Source organism: Vulpes lagopus, chromosome 8 (genome assembly GCF_018345385.1).
Source record: "Vulpes lagopus strain Blue_001 chromosome 8, ASM1834538v1, whole genome shotgun sequence".
NCBI classification, from domain to species: domain Eukaryota; kingdom Metazoa; phylum Chordata; class Mammalia; order Carnivora; family Canidae; genus Vulpes; species Vulpes lagopus.
Window position 1 is genome coordinate 107,043,336 of NC_054831.1, and position 17,539 is coordinate 107,060,874.

Here is a 17,539-nt window from a genome sequence, read left to right on the forward strand (position 1 = left end):
CTGCATGGAGCCTGTTTCTCCCTCTGCCCGTGTCTCTGCCTCTCTCTTTTTTAAAAGATTTTATTTATTTATTCATGAGAGACACACAGAGAGAGGCAGAGACACGGGCAGAGGAATAAGCAGGCTCCCAACAGGGAGCCTGATGCAGGACTCATTCCCCAGACCAGGGAATCATGCCCTGAGCCAAAGGCAGATGCTCAACCACTGCGCCACTCAGGCGTGTCAAGTGTCCAACCTTTGATTTCAGCTCAGGTCATGATTGAGCCCCACATCGGGCTCCACACTCAGTAGGGAATCTGCTTCTCTCCCTCTCCCTCTGCCCCTCTCCCCGTCTTCCTCTCTCTCTCTCTCTCTCTCTCTCTCATTTTATGATAAAATGCATAAAGCTCAATAAAGTTACTTATGTTTAAAAAACTTGCTAATAGCTCATATATCCTTCAACAAGTGATTACACAGACTGGTATATACCTACCATGGAATACTACTCCGTAATAAAATACATGTTAATACACAACAATTTGGACATGTCTCTGGGGAATTCTGCCGAGTACAGAAAGCCAATCCTGACTACAGACTGTTAGATTCCATTTGTATAACTTTTTTTGTTTTTGTTTTTATTTATTTACTTGAGAGAGAGAGCAGGAGCAGAGGGGGGAGGGGCAGAAGGAGAGGGAGAAGCAGACATCCTGCGGAGTAGGAAGTCCAATGCAGGACTCAATCCCAAGACCCCGGGATTATGACCTGAGCCAAAGACAGATTCTTAACCAACTGAGCCTCTTACATAACATTTTTGAAACAACAAATGTTTAGAAATAGAGAACAGATTAGTGGTTGCTGGCGTTATGGAAGGGGTGGCCTTGCTGGAGAAGATGAGTATGGTTATAAAGCAACAGGAGGGATCCTTATGGCGAGGGAAACTTTCAGTATCTTGAATGTGGTGCAGATGTATATAAACCCTACACATGTGCTTAAACTATAGAACGAGGGGCACCCTAGTGGCCCAGCGGTTTAGTGCCGCCTTCAGCCCAGGGTGTGATCCTGGAGACCTGAATCAAGTCCCACGTCGGGCTCCCTGCATGGAGCCTGCTTCTCCCTCTGCCTGTGTCTCTGCCTCTCTCCCTGTCTCTCTCTCTCTCTCTCTCTCTCTCATGAATACATAAATAAATAAAATCTTTAAAAAAAAAACTGTATAGAACGAAATACCTAAACAAGAGGAAATCTGAATATGATTGGTGGATTGTGTCAATGTCAATATCCTGGCTGTTGTACTGTAGTTTTGCAAAATGTCACCACTGAGGGAAACAGTAACACACTGAGGGAAACAGTAACACAGGAGCGGGATGCCTGGAAGGCTCAGTGGTTGAGCGTCTGCCTTTGGGCATTGGTCAAATCCAGGACTGAGTTCCACTTTGGCTCCCTGAGGGGAGCCTGTTTCTCCCTCAAGTACATAGGAGCTCTTGTATTATTTCTTATAACTGCATATGAATCTACAGTGATCTCAATAAAAATTTCAGTTAAAAGATGGGGCTTAGCGATTTAACACCGCTTTCAGCCGGGGGTGTGATCCTGGAGACCTGGGATGAGTCCCACGTCAGGCTCCCTGCATGGAGCCTGCTTCTCTCTCTGTCTCCGTGTCTCTCATGAATAAATAAATAAAATCTTAAGAAAAAAAAAAGATGGGTTTCTATGACATTCCCTGTGTTCCCTCATTAGTGAGGACCTTTGACACATGGATAGGTAGGTATAGTGGAGAGCATCTTCTCATATAACACAGACCTAGTACATTGGAAATATTTTGTGACAACTTGCAAGTGTCACAGAGCCAAGAACAGAAGCCAGGGCTCTGGACACCCATTCCTTCATGCGACTATTTATTTACATGAGTAACTAGATGCCTCAGAAACTTAGAATCTAGGCCCTGGGCAACACTCAGACCAGTCTTCGCATAGTAGAGAACACACAGCACAGAAGGTCCTTCCCTGTCCTCAGTGAAAGAAACTACAGGGTCTCTGGTTGCGAGCCTGAAGGCAAGGAGGGAGACGGACAAGGATTAAGGAGGCCAAATAGGTTTGCCCACTTCATGAGACTGCTAAGACACCAAAGCTCCTAATGCTCTTCCTAGGAGGAAAGTGAAGTGTTTGGCTTGACCAAGATACCAGGATTAAAACTAACAGTATAAGTATAGCGATCTGGGCGCGGAGAGGGGCTCAGGTCAATGCTGTGGGGTTGAGGATTGCAGGAGCTGGTGCCGTCCAAGACTAAAGCCGCAGAAGACTACAACTCCCGGCGTCTCCCGCGGCCGCCGCAGTCCCGGCGGTCATGTGACCGCTGCTCACGTGTCCCTGCCGCCGGCTCGGGTGTGAAGCACTGTAGGTAGGTGGCGGGAGGACTGTGGAGGGTGGAAGCGTTCAGTCTTGGGGCCCCCGCTGCGGTAGAGTCCTGCCCACTCCCTGCAGCGCTCCGAAGCCAGGCGTCCTCGGCCCCCCGCCCGCCCTCGGCCAGCTTGGCCCCGCCGCAGCCCCGACCGACTGGCTCCGCCTAGTGCTAGGCCCGGATCGCGTCCCAGAGCGCCTTCCTAGCTTACCTCACCGCAGCCCCGTCGCCTTGCTTCGGGCCTGGGCATCCTACCCTCCGGGTACGCCCTGACCCACCTCCCTATGCAGCCCACCCTGCGTATTTCTGGGATCCAGCCCCGGCTGTACAGGGAACCCCCTCCGATTGGAATCTCCGGGGGCCCACGGCAGTGGTTACAGCTCTGGCCTGAGCCTGTGCACATCAGGCCTCTAGTTCTGGTTCTGCCAACTACCTGCTGTGACATTAGTCTAGCCCTTTTTCTTCCCTGGGCCTGTTCCCCTGACCTAACTGGTGCTCCTATTCTGTGAGTTAGCGTCAGAGCTGCTCGGTTCCCTTCCCTCTACTGACCAGCACAGAAACAGCTCAAACTCTTCCTTCTGCTGACAGCAGGTTTTAGGTGAAGTTTTGAGAAAGAAGAAATTGGTGCCATAGAGGGAAGTGAGGAAAATCAGATCCCAGATCTTTGGGGAGAAAGACCTGTAAGGAGCAACACACCCTCCACCGTAGGCCATCAGGTGGAAATAGCAGGTAAGCTGGGGGTTTTGGAGCTGAGGATGTTTTGAGGAAGAAGAGCTGAGAGCTCTTGGACCAGTGCTGAGACTTCTGTGTCTGAGATGTAAGCCGGGTGAAAGCGGAGGTCTCACAGCTCTGGGAGTGCTGACTTTGCATGGCTCTCCTTGGAGCCAGCTGGAAAGCTGGGAGCCCAAATCTCTACCTCCACTACTCACAGCTTTGATTTTTTTGGCTGAGTTACTGGTTGGGTAACAGGTTGCATAAGAGGAAGCCCTGTGGCATCAGACTGATATTTCTGGACTTGGAGGCAGCAGAGAGGTATTTCCTCTGGAACTGGGTCCCCTGGTTGCATCCTTGGTGACAACTGTCTGAGAGCACTCCCACTCTTCCTTTTCCCTCTCATGAGTGTACGATTCCTATCTTTGTTCAGCCATCACCAGAAGGAGAAATAGGAAGCATCTGACTACCTACCTAAGCTTTTCATTAGCCATTCTAAATGTATTGAGGGCATCAAAGGGATGTCTCTCTGATGGGCGGTGGTTAGATCAGTGTTGCAAGAGAAGAGTGAGAATTAGCCTTGAATTTTGAAGGACTTTGAAAGCTATGCAGAATTTAGAGTCTGGACCAGAAAGAGGTATGTTGGACTGTAATTCACTGAAATAACCACAGTTGGGATGCATAGGTGGCTCAGTGGTTGAGCTTCTGCCTTAGGCTCAGGTCATGGTCCCGGGGTCCTGGGATCGAGTCCCGTATCGGGCTCCCTGCAGGGAGCCTGCTTCTCCCTCTGCCTGTGCCTCTGCCCCTCTATGTATATATGTCTATGTCTCTCTCTCTCTCTCTCTCTCTTTCTCTCTCTCATGAATAAATTAATAAAATCTTTTTAAAAAATACCTACAGTTCTAGCTGAAGGCTGCTCTTGTGCAACCTTGTGAAGTGGAAACAGGCTGGGAAGCCAGATAAATTTAGATCCAAATCCTGCTCTTCCTCTTGCTAATATGTGACCCTAGGTCAGCTATACAATCTCAATGAACCTTAGGACCACTGTGGTATGGGACACCTGGGTGCCTCAGTGATTGAGTGTCTGTCTTTGGCTCAGGGCATGATGCTGGGATCAAGTCCCACATTGGGCTCCCCGGGAAGCCTGCTTCTCCCTCTGCCTATGTCTTTGTCCCTCTCCATGTTACTCATGAATAAATAAATAAGATGTTTTTAAAAAGGAAAGAAAAAGGACCACTGTGGTAAGGACTGAATGAGATAAGATATGTCTACGATACTCCTGCTTCTCTGTAGTGCTATAGTGTTAGTACCCCTCTCTTTAATGTTTATGTCTTATTGACCCTATGGGTCTGTAAGCCTGAAGCAAGCAGGATTTGCAGAGGATGTATTTCTGTCTCTGCCACCCTTCACTGTGGTACCCACTGCAGTGTTCTGCACACAGGGACACCTGGGTTTGAATCTCAGCCATCTGACCTTGGGAATGTTGTTTCAGCTTTCTGTGCCCATCTCAGGATAACGGTAGTACCTGTCTCCCATCTAGGTTGAAAAGAGCTGGAGCTCACAGGCCTCCTAGGATAATAGTCCCAAACAGGCTGGTGCTGGTCTCCAGCTGAAGGCGTTCCCTCAGCTACCCAGGAGATGTGGTTGTGAGGCCAAATCCACAGACCCTGCGAGAAGAGGGCTCCCAGGGCCATGGCCCAGGTCAGCATCAACAGTGACCTTGGCGAGTGGGGCTCGAGCACGGACTCTGGGGAGCGGGCCCGTCTGCTGCAGAGTCCCTGTGTGGACACAGCCCCCAAGAGCGAAGGGGAGGCCTCTCCTGAGGGCCTGAGTAGAGGCACCACTTCCACAGTGGGGGCCATCTTTATCGTCGTCAATGCCTGCTTAGGTGCAGGGCTGCTCAACTTCCCCGCGGCCTTCAGCTCTGCAGGGGGTGTGGCAGCTGGTGTCACGCTGCAGATGGTGAGTATGCTGGCCCTTAGGGTGGAAATGCAGGTCAGGTGCTAGGCCAGGGCTCTGTACCTCAGAAGGGAGGTGCTGCATCCAAGATGGTCAGTGACACAGGTGACCACTCTCCCCACCCTCATACTTGGCAGACATTACCAATCTATTCCAGTGTTCTTTCCTCTGAGCCCAGATGAGGCTTCAGAAGGCCTCCCAGCAATCAGAGAAGTGTAGACACCAACTACATAATTAATTTTGTAGTTTACATCTAGAAAGTGGTCCCTTATGTGTTAGAACTACATGCTAAAATATTTACTGGTGAAATAATTCAATAGCCTGTATTTCCTTCCAATAATCCAGAGTGGGAGGGGAAATAGCAGAAACAAGATAGGCCATGAATTGATTATTTTTGAAGCTGAGTGATGGGTGCATGGGAGTTCAAGATACAATTCTGTCAAATCTTGTGTGTGTTCGAAATTTTCTACAAAACTTCTGTTTTGAAAGAAAAACCTCAACTCGGCAGCATCCAGCAATCTGGTACAGTTGCCTACAGGATGCGACTCCTTTACCAAACTGGCTTTGGGCATTGGCCTGGTAAATACTGAACAAGACCCAGCTGCCCTTTGCAGCCAGGCCTTTCCCACACTCTCTGGCTCTGTGTTGCCTGCAGGGCATGCTGGTCTTCATCATCAGCGGCCTCGTCATCCTGGCCTACTGCTCCCAGGCCAGCAATGAGAGGACCTACCAGGAGGTGGTATGGGCCGTGTGTGGCAAGCTGACAGGAGTACTTTGTGAGGTGACCATTGCTATCTACACCTTCGGCACCTGCATCGCCTTCCTCATCATCATTGGGGACCAACAAGACAAGAGTGAGGCTCCCCATTAATACCTCCCCCTCGACCTTGGGGATCCCTGGGGGGAGGGAATGGGCATGAACAGCTGCCCAAGGCCTAGCCTGGATCCAGCATTCTTCTATAAATCCTGCCTCCTGGCTGCTGAGCCCATTAGATTGATGGAGGCCCTGAGGCTCACCAGAGCAGGAGGGTCACAGCCTATAGGAGCCTGGAGTGATGTTCCCTCTTTCTTCCCTGTGCAGTTATAGCTGTGATGGCAAAGGAGCCGGAGGGGGGCGGCAGCAGCCCCTGGTACACAGACCGAAAGTTCACCATCAGCCTCACTGCCGTCCTCTTCATCCTGCCCCTTTCTATCCCCAGAGAGATTGGCTTCCAGAAATATGCCAGGTTCGGAGACCCCACCACAACCTGGGCCGGATGGAAGCTCTAATCACAGGCAGCTAGAGACTCAGGCGCTACTGGAGAAGTCCTCTTCTTCGGGGGCAGCAAGAGTGGGCAAGGCAGGGTGGACCAGGGCTTGTGAGGCTTCCAGCCTAAGATTTACTTTTGTGTCAGCAACAAGCAAGACAGTGGCCTTTTGCATCAGTGAAAGACTCAGCTCCAGATGTCCTTGTCAGAGGAAGGACAGATGATAATCAGGAGTGTGAGAGCAGTTTCCTGGCCAGGGCTTTGGTTTTCCCAGGGAGAGTGGGATATTTGATCATTTGGAATTGTTGAGCCTGGCCGCATGCTCCATGCAGCTTGGTATGAAGGGAAAGGACTGGCTTCCTGGCTCAGAGTCAGAAAAGCTGTGTAATTCTGAGCTGTTTCCTGTGATCCATAATTGACAGGGTCTTATCAGCTGTCTCCTAAGGTCCCCTTTAATGTTGACATTCCAGTATTTGAATCTTCAACTCTTTTACCTCCAACGGCTCCTGGTTCTCAAGGGCCCTGCTGCAGCTGTCACCAAGTGTGGGCTGCACTAATCAAAGTAACAGATGTGCTTTGAAGCCCAGACGTCTGAGCTATGGAGCTGAACCAGTGCATTTCCTAATGGTCTGAAATGTTAGTCTCTTCCCCTCTTGAGGTCTTAGCTCCTTCCAAGCTGTGACCAGTTTCTCTAAAACTTATTTCTTTTTTTAAGTTTATTCATTTCGACATACAGCATGGGGCTCAAACTCATGACCCCAGGATCAAGAGTCACATGCTCTTCTGACTGAGCCAGCCAGGCACCCCTCTAAAACCTACTTCTTGTGCATTTTTTTAAATCGTTGTTTGGGAATAAATAAATAAATAATAAATAAATAAATAAATAAATAAATAAATAAATAAATAAATAAATAATTGTTGTTTGGAATAGTCACCCAATTCATTCTGACACTGTGGTCACTAGAGCTGAGGGTGGATACTCCTGGGGTGGAGTCAGAGAACATCTGGCACTGGAGAAGAGGAAGCTCAATCCATTCTTTCTGGCAGCTTCTTGAGCGTCGTGGGCACCTGGTACGTCACTGCCATCATTATCATCAAATATATCTGGCCAGATAAAGAGATGACCCCAGGGGACATCCTGACTAGGTGGGTAAGAACCCCTGGGGAACCCACCACTTGGGCCCGTGGAGTTGCTGGCCACCATCAAAAGGCCACACAAGTGCTCTTCTCAGGCCTCGTTTGCTCACCAGAGCTTGACCCATTGGTCATTGTAGGAAGGAGGCAAGAGGTCCTTATCTCTTTTCATTGGAGGGGAGAGTGAGAACCAGACCCAGGGAGACTTTGCCACCAATATCCAAAAGATGAGCTATCATGAGACTAGGCCCCTGCTTATGGAGCCTACCATGGTGAACTTGGACATTTTTGCAACTTGTGCTTATCTGTAATTTCTCTATCTTCTATACAGTATAATCTGTTTTGTCATGTAAAAAAAAAAAATCCTGTTTTTGAAGAGAAAGGGAAGCAAAAGCCCCAGTGCAGGATCCAGAAATTCCAGATTTTGGTCCCAGGAGGGTCTTCCAGAGCTTCAGTTTAATGACCTGTGAAATGGAGATGCTCCCTCTCCCTGTTTCCAGACTTAGGGGGGGTTGAACATGTGGAATAGTGGTTGGGGAGTGGGCATGGTGGGCTGAGTGAAGAATACGGGAATGAGCCATGGGTTGGTGGCTCTGGGGGGTTCACAGGCAGCAGATTCTTATGTGTTTGTCCACAGGCCAGCTTCCTGGGTAGCCGTATTCAATGCTATGCCCACCATCTGCTTCGGATTTCAGGTGCCAGTTGCAAGTTTCCTGTCGTCCTCTTAGCTCACTCCCCCCTCCCTGGGCTGGAATCCACATTACAGGGAGGATGGGGACATCCTGGGAAGAAAGAGTCAGGGCCCTGGGACATGTCCCTTTTCCCCGTGGCCTTTGTCCCCAAAGTACCTCCCTCTGGAAACTGAGGAAGGGGTCACTTCACCCCATAACCGTGACCTTCACCCTAACAGTGCCATGTGAGCAGTGTGCCCGTCTTTAACAGCATGCAGCGGCCCAAGGTGAAGACCTGGGGTGGAGTGGTGACAGCCGCCATGGTCATAGCCCTCGCTGTCTACATGGGCACAGGTGAGTGCTCCCCTCTGAGGGCTGGGCTTGGAATGCTCCTGGTTTCCCTCCTTGGCTCCAAGTCCCCTGGCCCAGCTCTTCTGGAGACAGCCCTGCACTCCCAGCATATCAGACACTTCCATAGGCATTGGCTTGACCCTGGGCTGCCTTGGGCCTCCTCTGTGGGCCCAAATGAGAGAGACATATTCATCCATTCACTCAGCAGCTTCAGTCAGTGCCTAGTAAGTGCCAGGAACTATTCCCAGCATGGAGGATGCCGCGAAGATTGACAGACATGGTTCTGCTCTCATGGAATTGACAATCTAGCTAAAGAGAGTCTTACAAGAGTAAATCAGGGATCAGTAAAGCATTCCAGGCAGTGGTGAGTGCCACCATGACAGTCAAACAGGGGAGATGTGCGTGGGACTAGAAAAGTGGTGACAGCTGCCATGGTTCGCAGGAAAGAAGTGGTTCACAGAAGGCTCCTCTCTGAAGGGGTGACATCTGGGGAGGCCCCAGTGGTGAGAAAGAGCCAGAATCTGAAGGGCCAGGAGAAGAGCATTCCAGACAGGCAGAAAATGCCAAGCCCCTGAGGCAGAGACAGAAAGGTCTGGAGTGGAGTGAGTTGGGAGCAAGTGGCAGGCAGTAAGGCCAGACAGGGGACTGATAGGTCCGATTGGGCCTGAGGACTGGGGGAACTAGAGAGGAAGTGTTTCAAGCAGGAGCATGTCTCAGCAAAAAATGGCTGTGGGCGCCATGCGGGGAATGATTTAGATGACAGAGCAGGACAGAAGACCTTCCGCAGGTGTAATGGGGCCAGCACTGTCCTTCCTCTGAAGACAAAGCCAGGAGCCAAAGAGGCAACTAGGCAGAGTCCCTGTCCTTCTGGGGCTCGTGTTCTGGCTGGGGAGACACAGTGAACAAGTGTTTAAAAAAAAAAATGCAGGGATCTCTGGGTGGCGCAGCGGTTTGGCGCCTGCCTTTGGCCCAGGGCGCGATCCTGGAGACCCGGGATCGAATCCCACATCAGGCTCCCGGTGCATGGAGCCTGCTTCTCCCTCCGCCTGTGTCTCTGCCTCTCTCTCTCTCTCTCTCTGTGACTATCATAAATAAATAAAAATTAAAAAAAAAATGCAGAGAGAGAGGCGTGCTCTGAGAAAAGTAGAGCTGGGTGATGTGAGTGAGTGCCCAGTGTCAGGAGCATCGTGGACACACAGGGTGGATACCTTCTCTGAGGAAGGGCTGTCTGGGCTTAGACCTGAACGCTGAGGGGATGGAGGTGTGAAGGGCTGGGCAGACAATATGAGTGTTGACACTCTGACACGGGGAACGGGAACGAGAACATGCTGGGCTAGCTCAAGATGACAAAGGTGGTGGTGCGGATGGGCTGTGAGGCCTCGGGTCCCAGCCTCCAGAGCTGCCCCAGGACACTCCCCATCTGGTGCACCACCCAGGAGTGAATGGCCGCCCCCCTTCCCCCTACCAGGGTTGCTCCTGCCCAGCCCTCTTGTCCCTGTCCTCAGGCATCTGTGGCTTCCTGACCTTTGGGGCTGCTGTGGATCCCGATGTGCTCCTGTCCTACCCCTCAGAGGACATGGCCGTGGCTGTTGCCCGCGCCTTCATCATCCTCAGCGTGCTCACCTCCTACCCCATCCTGCACTTCTGCGGGCGGTGAGCTCCCTCCTTACCCCATAGGGTGCTTCCTCTTCTCAGGGCTCACAAAAGCCCTTTGGACATGGTCCTTTGACCTTCTGTGAGTCCTTTCCTGAACACCTAGTCTTGTGGGTTCCCAGACCCTTCCTTTTCAGGAGAATCAGTGTCAGTTCCCAGGGGGCCAGGCCAGGCACTGAGCGTGTCACGTCCACCATCCCATCCAGTCTCCGTGGCAGCCACCGGAAGAGTCCTGTCAGGCCCACTTCACAGAACAGGAAACAGGCTTGGGAGCTTAGGGCCAGACCCCCAGTCCACCCACTCAGAGGCCTGGCTCCGTGAGCTGGAGGTAGGGGCCTCTGATCCACTGTCTTTGTGGGCAGGGCTGTGGTCGAAGGCTTATGGCTGCGCTACCAGGGGATGCCGGTGGAGGAGGACGTGGGGCGGGAGCAGCGGCGGCGTGTGCTGCAGACGCTGGTCTGGTTCCTGCTCACCCTGCTGCTGGCCCTCTTCATCCCTGACATCGGCAAGGTCATCTCGGTCATTGGAGGCCTGGCTGCCTGCTTCATCTTTGTCTTCCCAGGTGGGCACTCCCGGCACCCCCACAGCATTGGCCTCCCTTGCTTTGTATCTCCCTTGCTTGCCTCAGTACCTCCCTTGCTTTCCTGCCTGAAGAACTACCACTAGTGCTTATTAATCACCCGACTTAGGCTCTGTGCTGACCCCTGCCCCTCCTGAAAAGAAGCTACAGGTGTTATCTCCACTTTGCTGGTGAGATGGGAGGAAGTTAACATACTCAACTATTGAGTAACAGCTTTTCTGATGCAGGTCTGTCTGGGTGTGCAGCCTGCACTCATCACCTTTCATGCACATACCTGTTGCTGCCTGACTGTGAGGGGTTGAGCTGGTTCAGCCCATTATAGGCAAGACGGCCATGGGGTCTGGTGCAGAAGTCGGGAGACCTGTGTTTCAGACACGATTCTGCCGCCAGATCTCCAAGGAAGTGGTCCCATGTGCCCAGCCACGAGTTCCGCCTGTACCCAGTTTATTCCTCTCCAAGAGGCCAGCTTGAAAGCTGCTGCCACTTTGCCTGGACCAGGGGGACCACTTCTTAGAAGTAACTGGAAGGGCCCTGGGTATGGTGGGGGCTACTGCTATATCATCTTCCATGGCTGCCCCTGTTAGCTCTGAGGTTCCTGTGTAGCCTAGGAAGTGCCTGTCAGATGCTGGCCTCTTCTGGAGGAGCAGATGCAAGGCCTCCAGCTGTGTGTGGATTGAGGACAGAGATGGAATATCTGGACGAGTACACAGAGGCCTTTGTCCATTCATTGCCACCACCTCTTGGTAAAGGGGGTGGGTGGGCCTGAGTGAAGGAGCCCACCTGAGTTCTGGGGCCACCTCCTCTCTTCCAGGGCTGTGCCTCATTCAAGCCAAACTCTCTGAGATGGAAGAAGTAAAGCCAGCCAGGTAAAGCCGGGCACATCTATGGTCCTGTCAGGGAGGTGCTGGACAAGGGATGGTCCAGTAGGGGCAGGGAGGCTTAAAACAGGGAAGGATCAAGAGACTTGTATACTTAAAAAACCTAAGAGTTTTCTAAATACAGTTTTAAAAGACCAAGTGGCACATGCTGCTTCCAACTGTTCAAATTGCTACTGAAGAGCTTTAGAGAAAAGAGTGGAAGTCCTTCTTGCCCCCACAGCCAACTCCCCACTGTATCCTTTCTCCTGAGAGAGCTTTGTGTACATAAACTAGGCGTATGTATACACAAGCATGTGAGGTTGTGTGTCTAGTTTGGTTTTTCCAAGAATGGCTTCAGGCCAAAGTTTTCTACCACTTGCTTTCTTTCACTTAACCATGTGTCTTGGAGATCACTCTGTGTCAGCACAAGAAGATCCGTCCACTTCTTCCCTTTTTTGAGGGCTGCAGAGCATTCTGTTTGGTGAATGTATGAATACTCTTAGACATGTACATCTTGGCACACCTGGTTTGAGGATCTTGGTAGGATCAATTCTTTGAAGGAAATTGCTGGATCATGGGAAATGCTCATTTTTACCTTTGCACATGGGTTCAAATTTCCCTCCAGAAAGGCAGTACCAGTCAGAGTTCTAGCAGCAGAGTGCTCACCTCTCCACATCCCTGCCAGTACTGTATAGAACAGGCTTTTAAATTACTGTTAGTCTGATAGATGAAAAACATGACATTGTTTTAATATCCACATTTCCTTGAATAGTACAGAGGTTGAAAACAGGTTGCTGCAAGCTTTTTAAAAAATTGTGCTAGTAATATTCATTATAGAAAACCTTAATAATACAAGTCTGAGGAAGAAAATTAAAGTCACCCTAAAAAAAATAAAAGTCACCCTAATCTCGATGCCCTGTTGTACCCTCTTAATTCCCTGTTGCTGTTCTTGATACATAGATTTACAGATGTCTGCTTTCTTTTGTAAATGAAGTGGATCATACTCTGTGTGAACTGCTTTGTCCTGAACCTATTTCCATCAGAAGACATATGTTCTAATCCTGGTTCTGTCCTTGGCTTACTATGACCAAGGACAATAAATCCCATTAGGTCTTGGTCTTCTGGCGCATGGTCTAGGGATCACATACCTGGCCTCACATACCTTTATATGAAAAGTCACTCAGAAGTAGGAAGTGCTTAAGAAAAAAAGTAGGAAGTGCTCTACCCACAGGAGAAGTGGTATAATTACAATAATTAATTGTAAAGAAGTGGGATAAGTAATTACAGTAATTAACTGATATATATATATATATATATATATATATATATATATATATATATATATAAAACAGTAATATATATATACATATAGAGAAGTCTGCAAAGTCAATTGTAGGTTGACTGACTAGGTCCCTCTCTCCCTCTGCCCTACAGCTGGTGGGCGCTGGTCAGTTATGGTATCCTCTTGGTGACCCTGGGAGCCTTCATCTTCGGCCAGACCACAACCAACGCCATCTTTGTGGATCTCTTGGCGTAACAGCTGCCTCCCAGGCAACACATGGCCTTTGCCACTGAACCCAGGAGCCCATCTCTCAGAGCTGTGGGACCACTCTGAGTCCAGCATCATTCCCCTTTCCTGATGGGATGACATCTGGACATCCTTTTCCAGGGACAGTTTTGAGTGAAATCAGGCCTCTTACCTCTGGACAGCTCAAACCCAGCTCCCCTCCTGCTCTGTGGTCCCAGCAGTGTGAGGATGCAGGGAGGAGGTCTCATATCACAGAAGAACCTTCCCTGTCTGCCAGCTCTCAGCTTCTCCATGCCTGAAAAACATGGGTGAAGAGGGTCAGAACACCTCAGAAAAGAGAACCTGGCCTGACTTTCCTTTGGAGAAAGAGTGTGGGCAAAGGGCCACCACCATCCTCCTCAGAGCAGCCTGTCCTGAGCAGGAACCGTGCGTATTACTCTGAGACTCAGTGCCTGCTCCAGTTTGTCAGCCGCTTGGCCAGCAGTGGCTTCTCTGGGATGGCAGCTTCCAAAGGTAGCACAAAAGTCATACAGATGCACAGAGGTAGATAGTCATGCCTTGTCCACCTCAGCCTGGGGCCTCTTTCCCCAAACCTAAGAGTCCAGGCATTCTTGTCTTCTTCTATCCCCAGACATCATCAAGTCTAATGTTTACAAACGGTGCCAGCCCGGTCTGAAGCAGAGGCCAGGGGCCATACCGTGCCACCACGGTGCTGTGAGTACTCCTCAGTTAGCTTTTCCCTTGGCAGGAAGTCTACTTTGCTCTCTCAGATTCCAGATGTGCCCTGTGTTTCAGAGACACAGGGAGGGTGATAAGCCTGAGAACCTTTCAAACCCATGTAGGCTGGGCTGGTCAGTGTCAAGGTGAGCCTCTCTGATAACTTCTCTTTCAGTGACTGCTTCTCTTCTGCCGGCCTTCTGCTCACCTCTCCTTGTCAACCCTAGCAGGATAGCCCACAGAGAAGAACAGCTGAATTGTCACTGACTGGGCAACATTTTCGTGTAGTCATGACAGTCTGGAAGTTTCCCTTCCAGTCCAGATCTTGTCTGTTCCCTCCCTCCGTCGTTTCTTCACTCCCTACTCCATTTTTCTGGTGCAGGCTCTCCTGCTCACATAAGACTGAGGGTAGGGGGTATGCAAGACCTTCTCTTGCCAGCTTTCTCAGCTCCACAGGTCCACCAGGCTTGGCCTCAGCGGTCTGTCAATCACACTGAGGTCACACATGGATTGTGCCCCAGGTGGGGAGAAGAGGGACATTTCTTTCTAGGTCTGCATTCCCACTTTTCCCTTTTTGGCTGTTCACTTTGACCAATCCCAGGCATTGAATCAGGCTTCCTCCACCTGGAACTCCCAACATTTCCTTGGCCCCTTCTGCTCAAAACCTCTGTTCCAGGGGTGAGCAGGACCCCCACCCAGCAACCCACCACTCAGGGCTGTGAGATCGCAGAAGCAGAGGCTGGCTGGCTGGCTGGTGGCCGGATAGACTTTTGCTCAGTTCCCAGACTGGATGACCTGCCTTTCCTCAGATCCACCCACCACAGCCCCTGGGGCCAGACCAGTGCTGCTGTGTTCTCTTAGCCCGTACTCAGCATCAGGCCCTTCCAGTGCCCATCCCTGCCAAGCTTAGGATGGTCCAGTCAGCAGGGCTGAACAGCTTCCTAATGTTGGATTTCAGCCGAGGGATGGAGGATGTGAGGGGAGTCATCACACAAAACAGACCAGTCAGGAAAAGGAGCTGGAATCTGGCCACTTGGCCTAACCTCGAGAGCCCCCTGCTCTGCCCTCCCCTCCAGGGTATTTTACTGTTTCTTTTCTACTTGTAAGCATTCATACCAGAGAGGGTGGTTAATAAAAAGAGGCTGTGCTGCTGAGCTGTGTGGCCTATGTCTGGTGCTGGGGACAGAATCCAAGCCACTGACAGCAGGAAAATAGGCTGCGGGGGTAGGGGTTGGGGTGGGGACTTTTGGCCTTATCAACTCTGATCCCTGTCTCAGGCATGAGTATTGCTATGTTCCCTTCACCAAGATGGGAGCATACAAGTGGTTCTAGATGCCTCCTCTTTCTTGCACATCCCACCAGCCCTTACCTGCCAACCTGACAGTTTGCCCTGGTCTCCTGTCCCACAGCCACTGCCTTGTTTCAAGTCCTCCTGTCTTCCCCACACCATAGGCCTTCAGACTGGCCTCCATGCTGCAGGGCTCACTGACTTCACATTCTGCGATGAGCTTCAGACTCCTGCCTGAACAACCACCTCATCCCTTCAGAGGCATGTGTTTGCAGGCCCTGGTTGTCCTGGTTGTGGAGCCAGGCACTTTCCAGGGCTGCAGGATACTCAGCTGTATGCAGCTCCATTCTCAAACTGCTGTGTAAGACTAATGCTAAGCAAGTGGTCACATAAGTACACACTTACAAATTGTGATAGGTGCCAAGAAGAGAATATACAGAATGTGGTATTTGGGGGCCTGAAGTTTGTCTGGGGAGTGAGAGAAAGCTTCCTGGAAAAAGTTACATTTGAGCTGGCCCCTGGATGATGAGTAGGGATAAACTAAATGAAGAGAGATAGGGAAACCTTTACAGACCATGGAAGCTGCATGTGCAAAAGCCCTGTGGGGAGGAATTTGGAATTTGGCACTTGATATTTGAAGAACTGAAAAGTGGCCATTGTCTGTGGGATTATCAGGTGAGTGTAGGAGAGCAAGGATGAGACTTGCCTGGAGGGTCAAGTTTAACCAGCTCATCTCCCACCATGCTCCCTTTCCCTCCTGGTGGGAGTGGGGACTCCCCAGGGGGAAAATACTAATGAAGTGGCCCAGTACTTCTGAAGGGTTAGAGGGGTGAGACAGTTTCAGGCCTTGCCTCACACGGGACTCTGGACACCAGAACTTGAGGTTTGGTTTCACTTTCTCTGAGTGAACAGAGAGAAGAAAAGGTTACATCTATGCTAAAAGCAAACAATCATCCATTCATTCATGATACTCAAGACATTCCCAGTCTTGTTCACCTTACTTATAAGCACTTGATCATATATCCTCCAATACACTAAGCTCCATGGGAGCAAGGGCATATTTCTTGTTTTTTTTTTTTAAAAAAAAAAAAATTAGGGGCACCTGGGTGGTTCAGTTGGTGAAATGTTCAACTCTTGATTTCACCTCAGGTCATGATCCCAGGCTGTGAGATGGAGCGGCACATCGTGGGTGGGCTCTTTGCTCAGCATGGAGTCTGCTTAAGATTCTCTCTTTCTCCATCTGCCCCTCCCTACCCCCCTCTCTCTCAAAAAAAAAAAAAATTCAACTGAGTAAATCTGAAGATCTAATAAGGCTTTTATTAGGCAATTCATGAACTGGGCAGTATCCTATCCAAGTATAGAGAGGCTCCAAGGAGTTGTGCAAAATGGAAGGTTTTTATGGGAAGAGGAGTGGGACAAGCTGGTTATTAGAGAAAGAAAAGAACAGACTGCTTCAGGCAAAGTCACCTTCCCTTAAAGGGAAGGAGGGCAGGGAGCTTAGGTGGATTACTTCATCTTTCCCTGGGGGATTGAGAGGCCCAGATGACAGATTGCCTCCTTGGTGCTGACCAGAAAATTCCTAACTGATCAGTTAAGACAGTTCTGGGGGAGGCTGAAACTGCACTCAACCTTGGGCCTTTGGTTTTTTTGAACACTTGTATCCATCTGGTATCTTAGCCCAGAGCCTTGAGCCTGGCACTTAGTAAGTAAGTGTCCTATAGTTGTGGAGCAAATGATTGAATAGCAACAAATATTTGTGCATTCTTACCTTGTGCCAGCACTTCACCTGCATCCTCCTCATTTGATCTTTACAATAGCTCTGAAGACAAGGCTAAGAGAGATTATCACATAGTTTGCTCAGGGACATGCAGGTAGCAAAATTGGACTCAGCACTCATCATGCATAGATAAACAAGTGAGCAAAAGGCCCTCTCTAGTGGTTTCTGACCCCTGAAGGCAAGCTCTGGAACCTATGGTCCCCATGCTGGTGCCGATGCCAGATCTGGGAACCCTTGGATCGTACTCCCAGCCAATCCATGTCAAGTGCTGGGATGCCTCTGGGTAAATTGCTTCACCCTTCTGGGCTTCTGTTTTCCCAGTTCTAAAATCAGAATGATAATCACTGACCTTATTTACCTCCCAGGGGAAAAAGGAGCCAATGTAGAGACAGTACATGAAAAATGACAGAAGTGCTTTGTAGCCAGAAATCCACATTCACAGAATAAATAGGAGGACTCAGTGTCTCCTCAAGAAGGCAAACTGGCATTTCCCTATCACTTCCTGGGAGTCAGAGTACTCCTCAACCTTTAAGGTACAGATAAAAATTTTTATCTCCTTAGGATACATATTCCAATTCAGCAAGTGTGGATTCAGGGAGCCTGCCTGAAGTCTGTATTGATGTTTGTTTGTTTGTTTTAAGGTTATTTATGATAGAGAATGAGGTGGGGAAGAGGCAGAAGGGGAGGGGGAGA

General features: G+C 50.1%; 1 protein-coding gene across 10 annotated transcripts; it reads left to right on the forward strand.

Moving 5' to 3' along the window:
- Positions 1-2,326: 2,326 nt before the first annotated feature.
- On the forward strand, positions 2,327-14,935 carry SLC38A7 (solute carrier family 38 member 7). Of its 10 annotated transcripts, none has more exons than XM_041767635.1 (12): positions 2,327-2,373; positions 2,962-3,102; positions 4,625-5,046; positions 5,699-5,897; positions 6,125-6,269; positions 7,338-7,436; positions 8,062-8,119; positions 8,335-8,449; positions 9,952-10,099; positions 10,462-10,661; positions 11,491-11,545; positions 12,971-14,935. In XM_041767635.1, the coding sequence occupies exons 3-12, from the start codon at positions 4,777-4,779 to the stop codon at positions 13,071-13,073; spliced, it is 1,392 nt and encodes a 463-aa protein (XP_041623569.1). In that variant the 5' UTR covers positions 2,327-2,373; positions 2,962-3,102; positions 4,625-4,776; the 3' UTR covers positions 13,074-14,935. The 10 variants fall into 10 exon arrangements, 7 of the variants coding, with proteins under 7 accessions (XP_041623569.1, XP_041623570.1, XP_041623567.1 ...); XM_041767636.1 differs by having other exon boundaries at positions 2,350-2,373; positions 2,965-3,102; XR_005989552.1 differs by lacking the exon at positions 2,327-2,373 and adding an exon at positions 2,390-2,635 and having other exon boundaries at positions 9,915-10,099; positions 12,971-13,055.
- The last annotated feature ends 2,604 nt before the right edge of the window (positions 14,936-17,539 follow it).

Excerpts from the sequence above, each read along its gene's own strand:
- SLC38A7 (XM_041767635.1), top strand. The coding sequence starts at position 4,777 with ATGGCCCAGGTCAGCATCAACAGTGACCTTGGCGAGTGGGGCTCGAGC. Across the intron at positions 5,047-5,698 it reads CTGGTGTCACGCTGCAGATG|GGCATGCTGGTCTTCATCAT; the intron begins GTGAGTATGCTG and ends TGTTGCCTGCAG. Across the intron at positions 11,546-12,970 it reads GAAGAAGTAAAGCCAGCCAG|CTGGTGGGCGCTGGTCAGTT; the intron begins GTAAAGCCGGGC and ends TCTGCCCTACAG.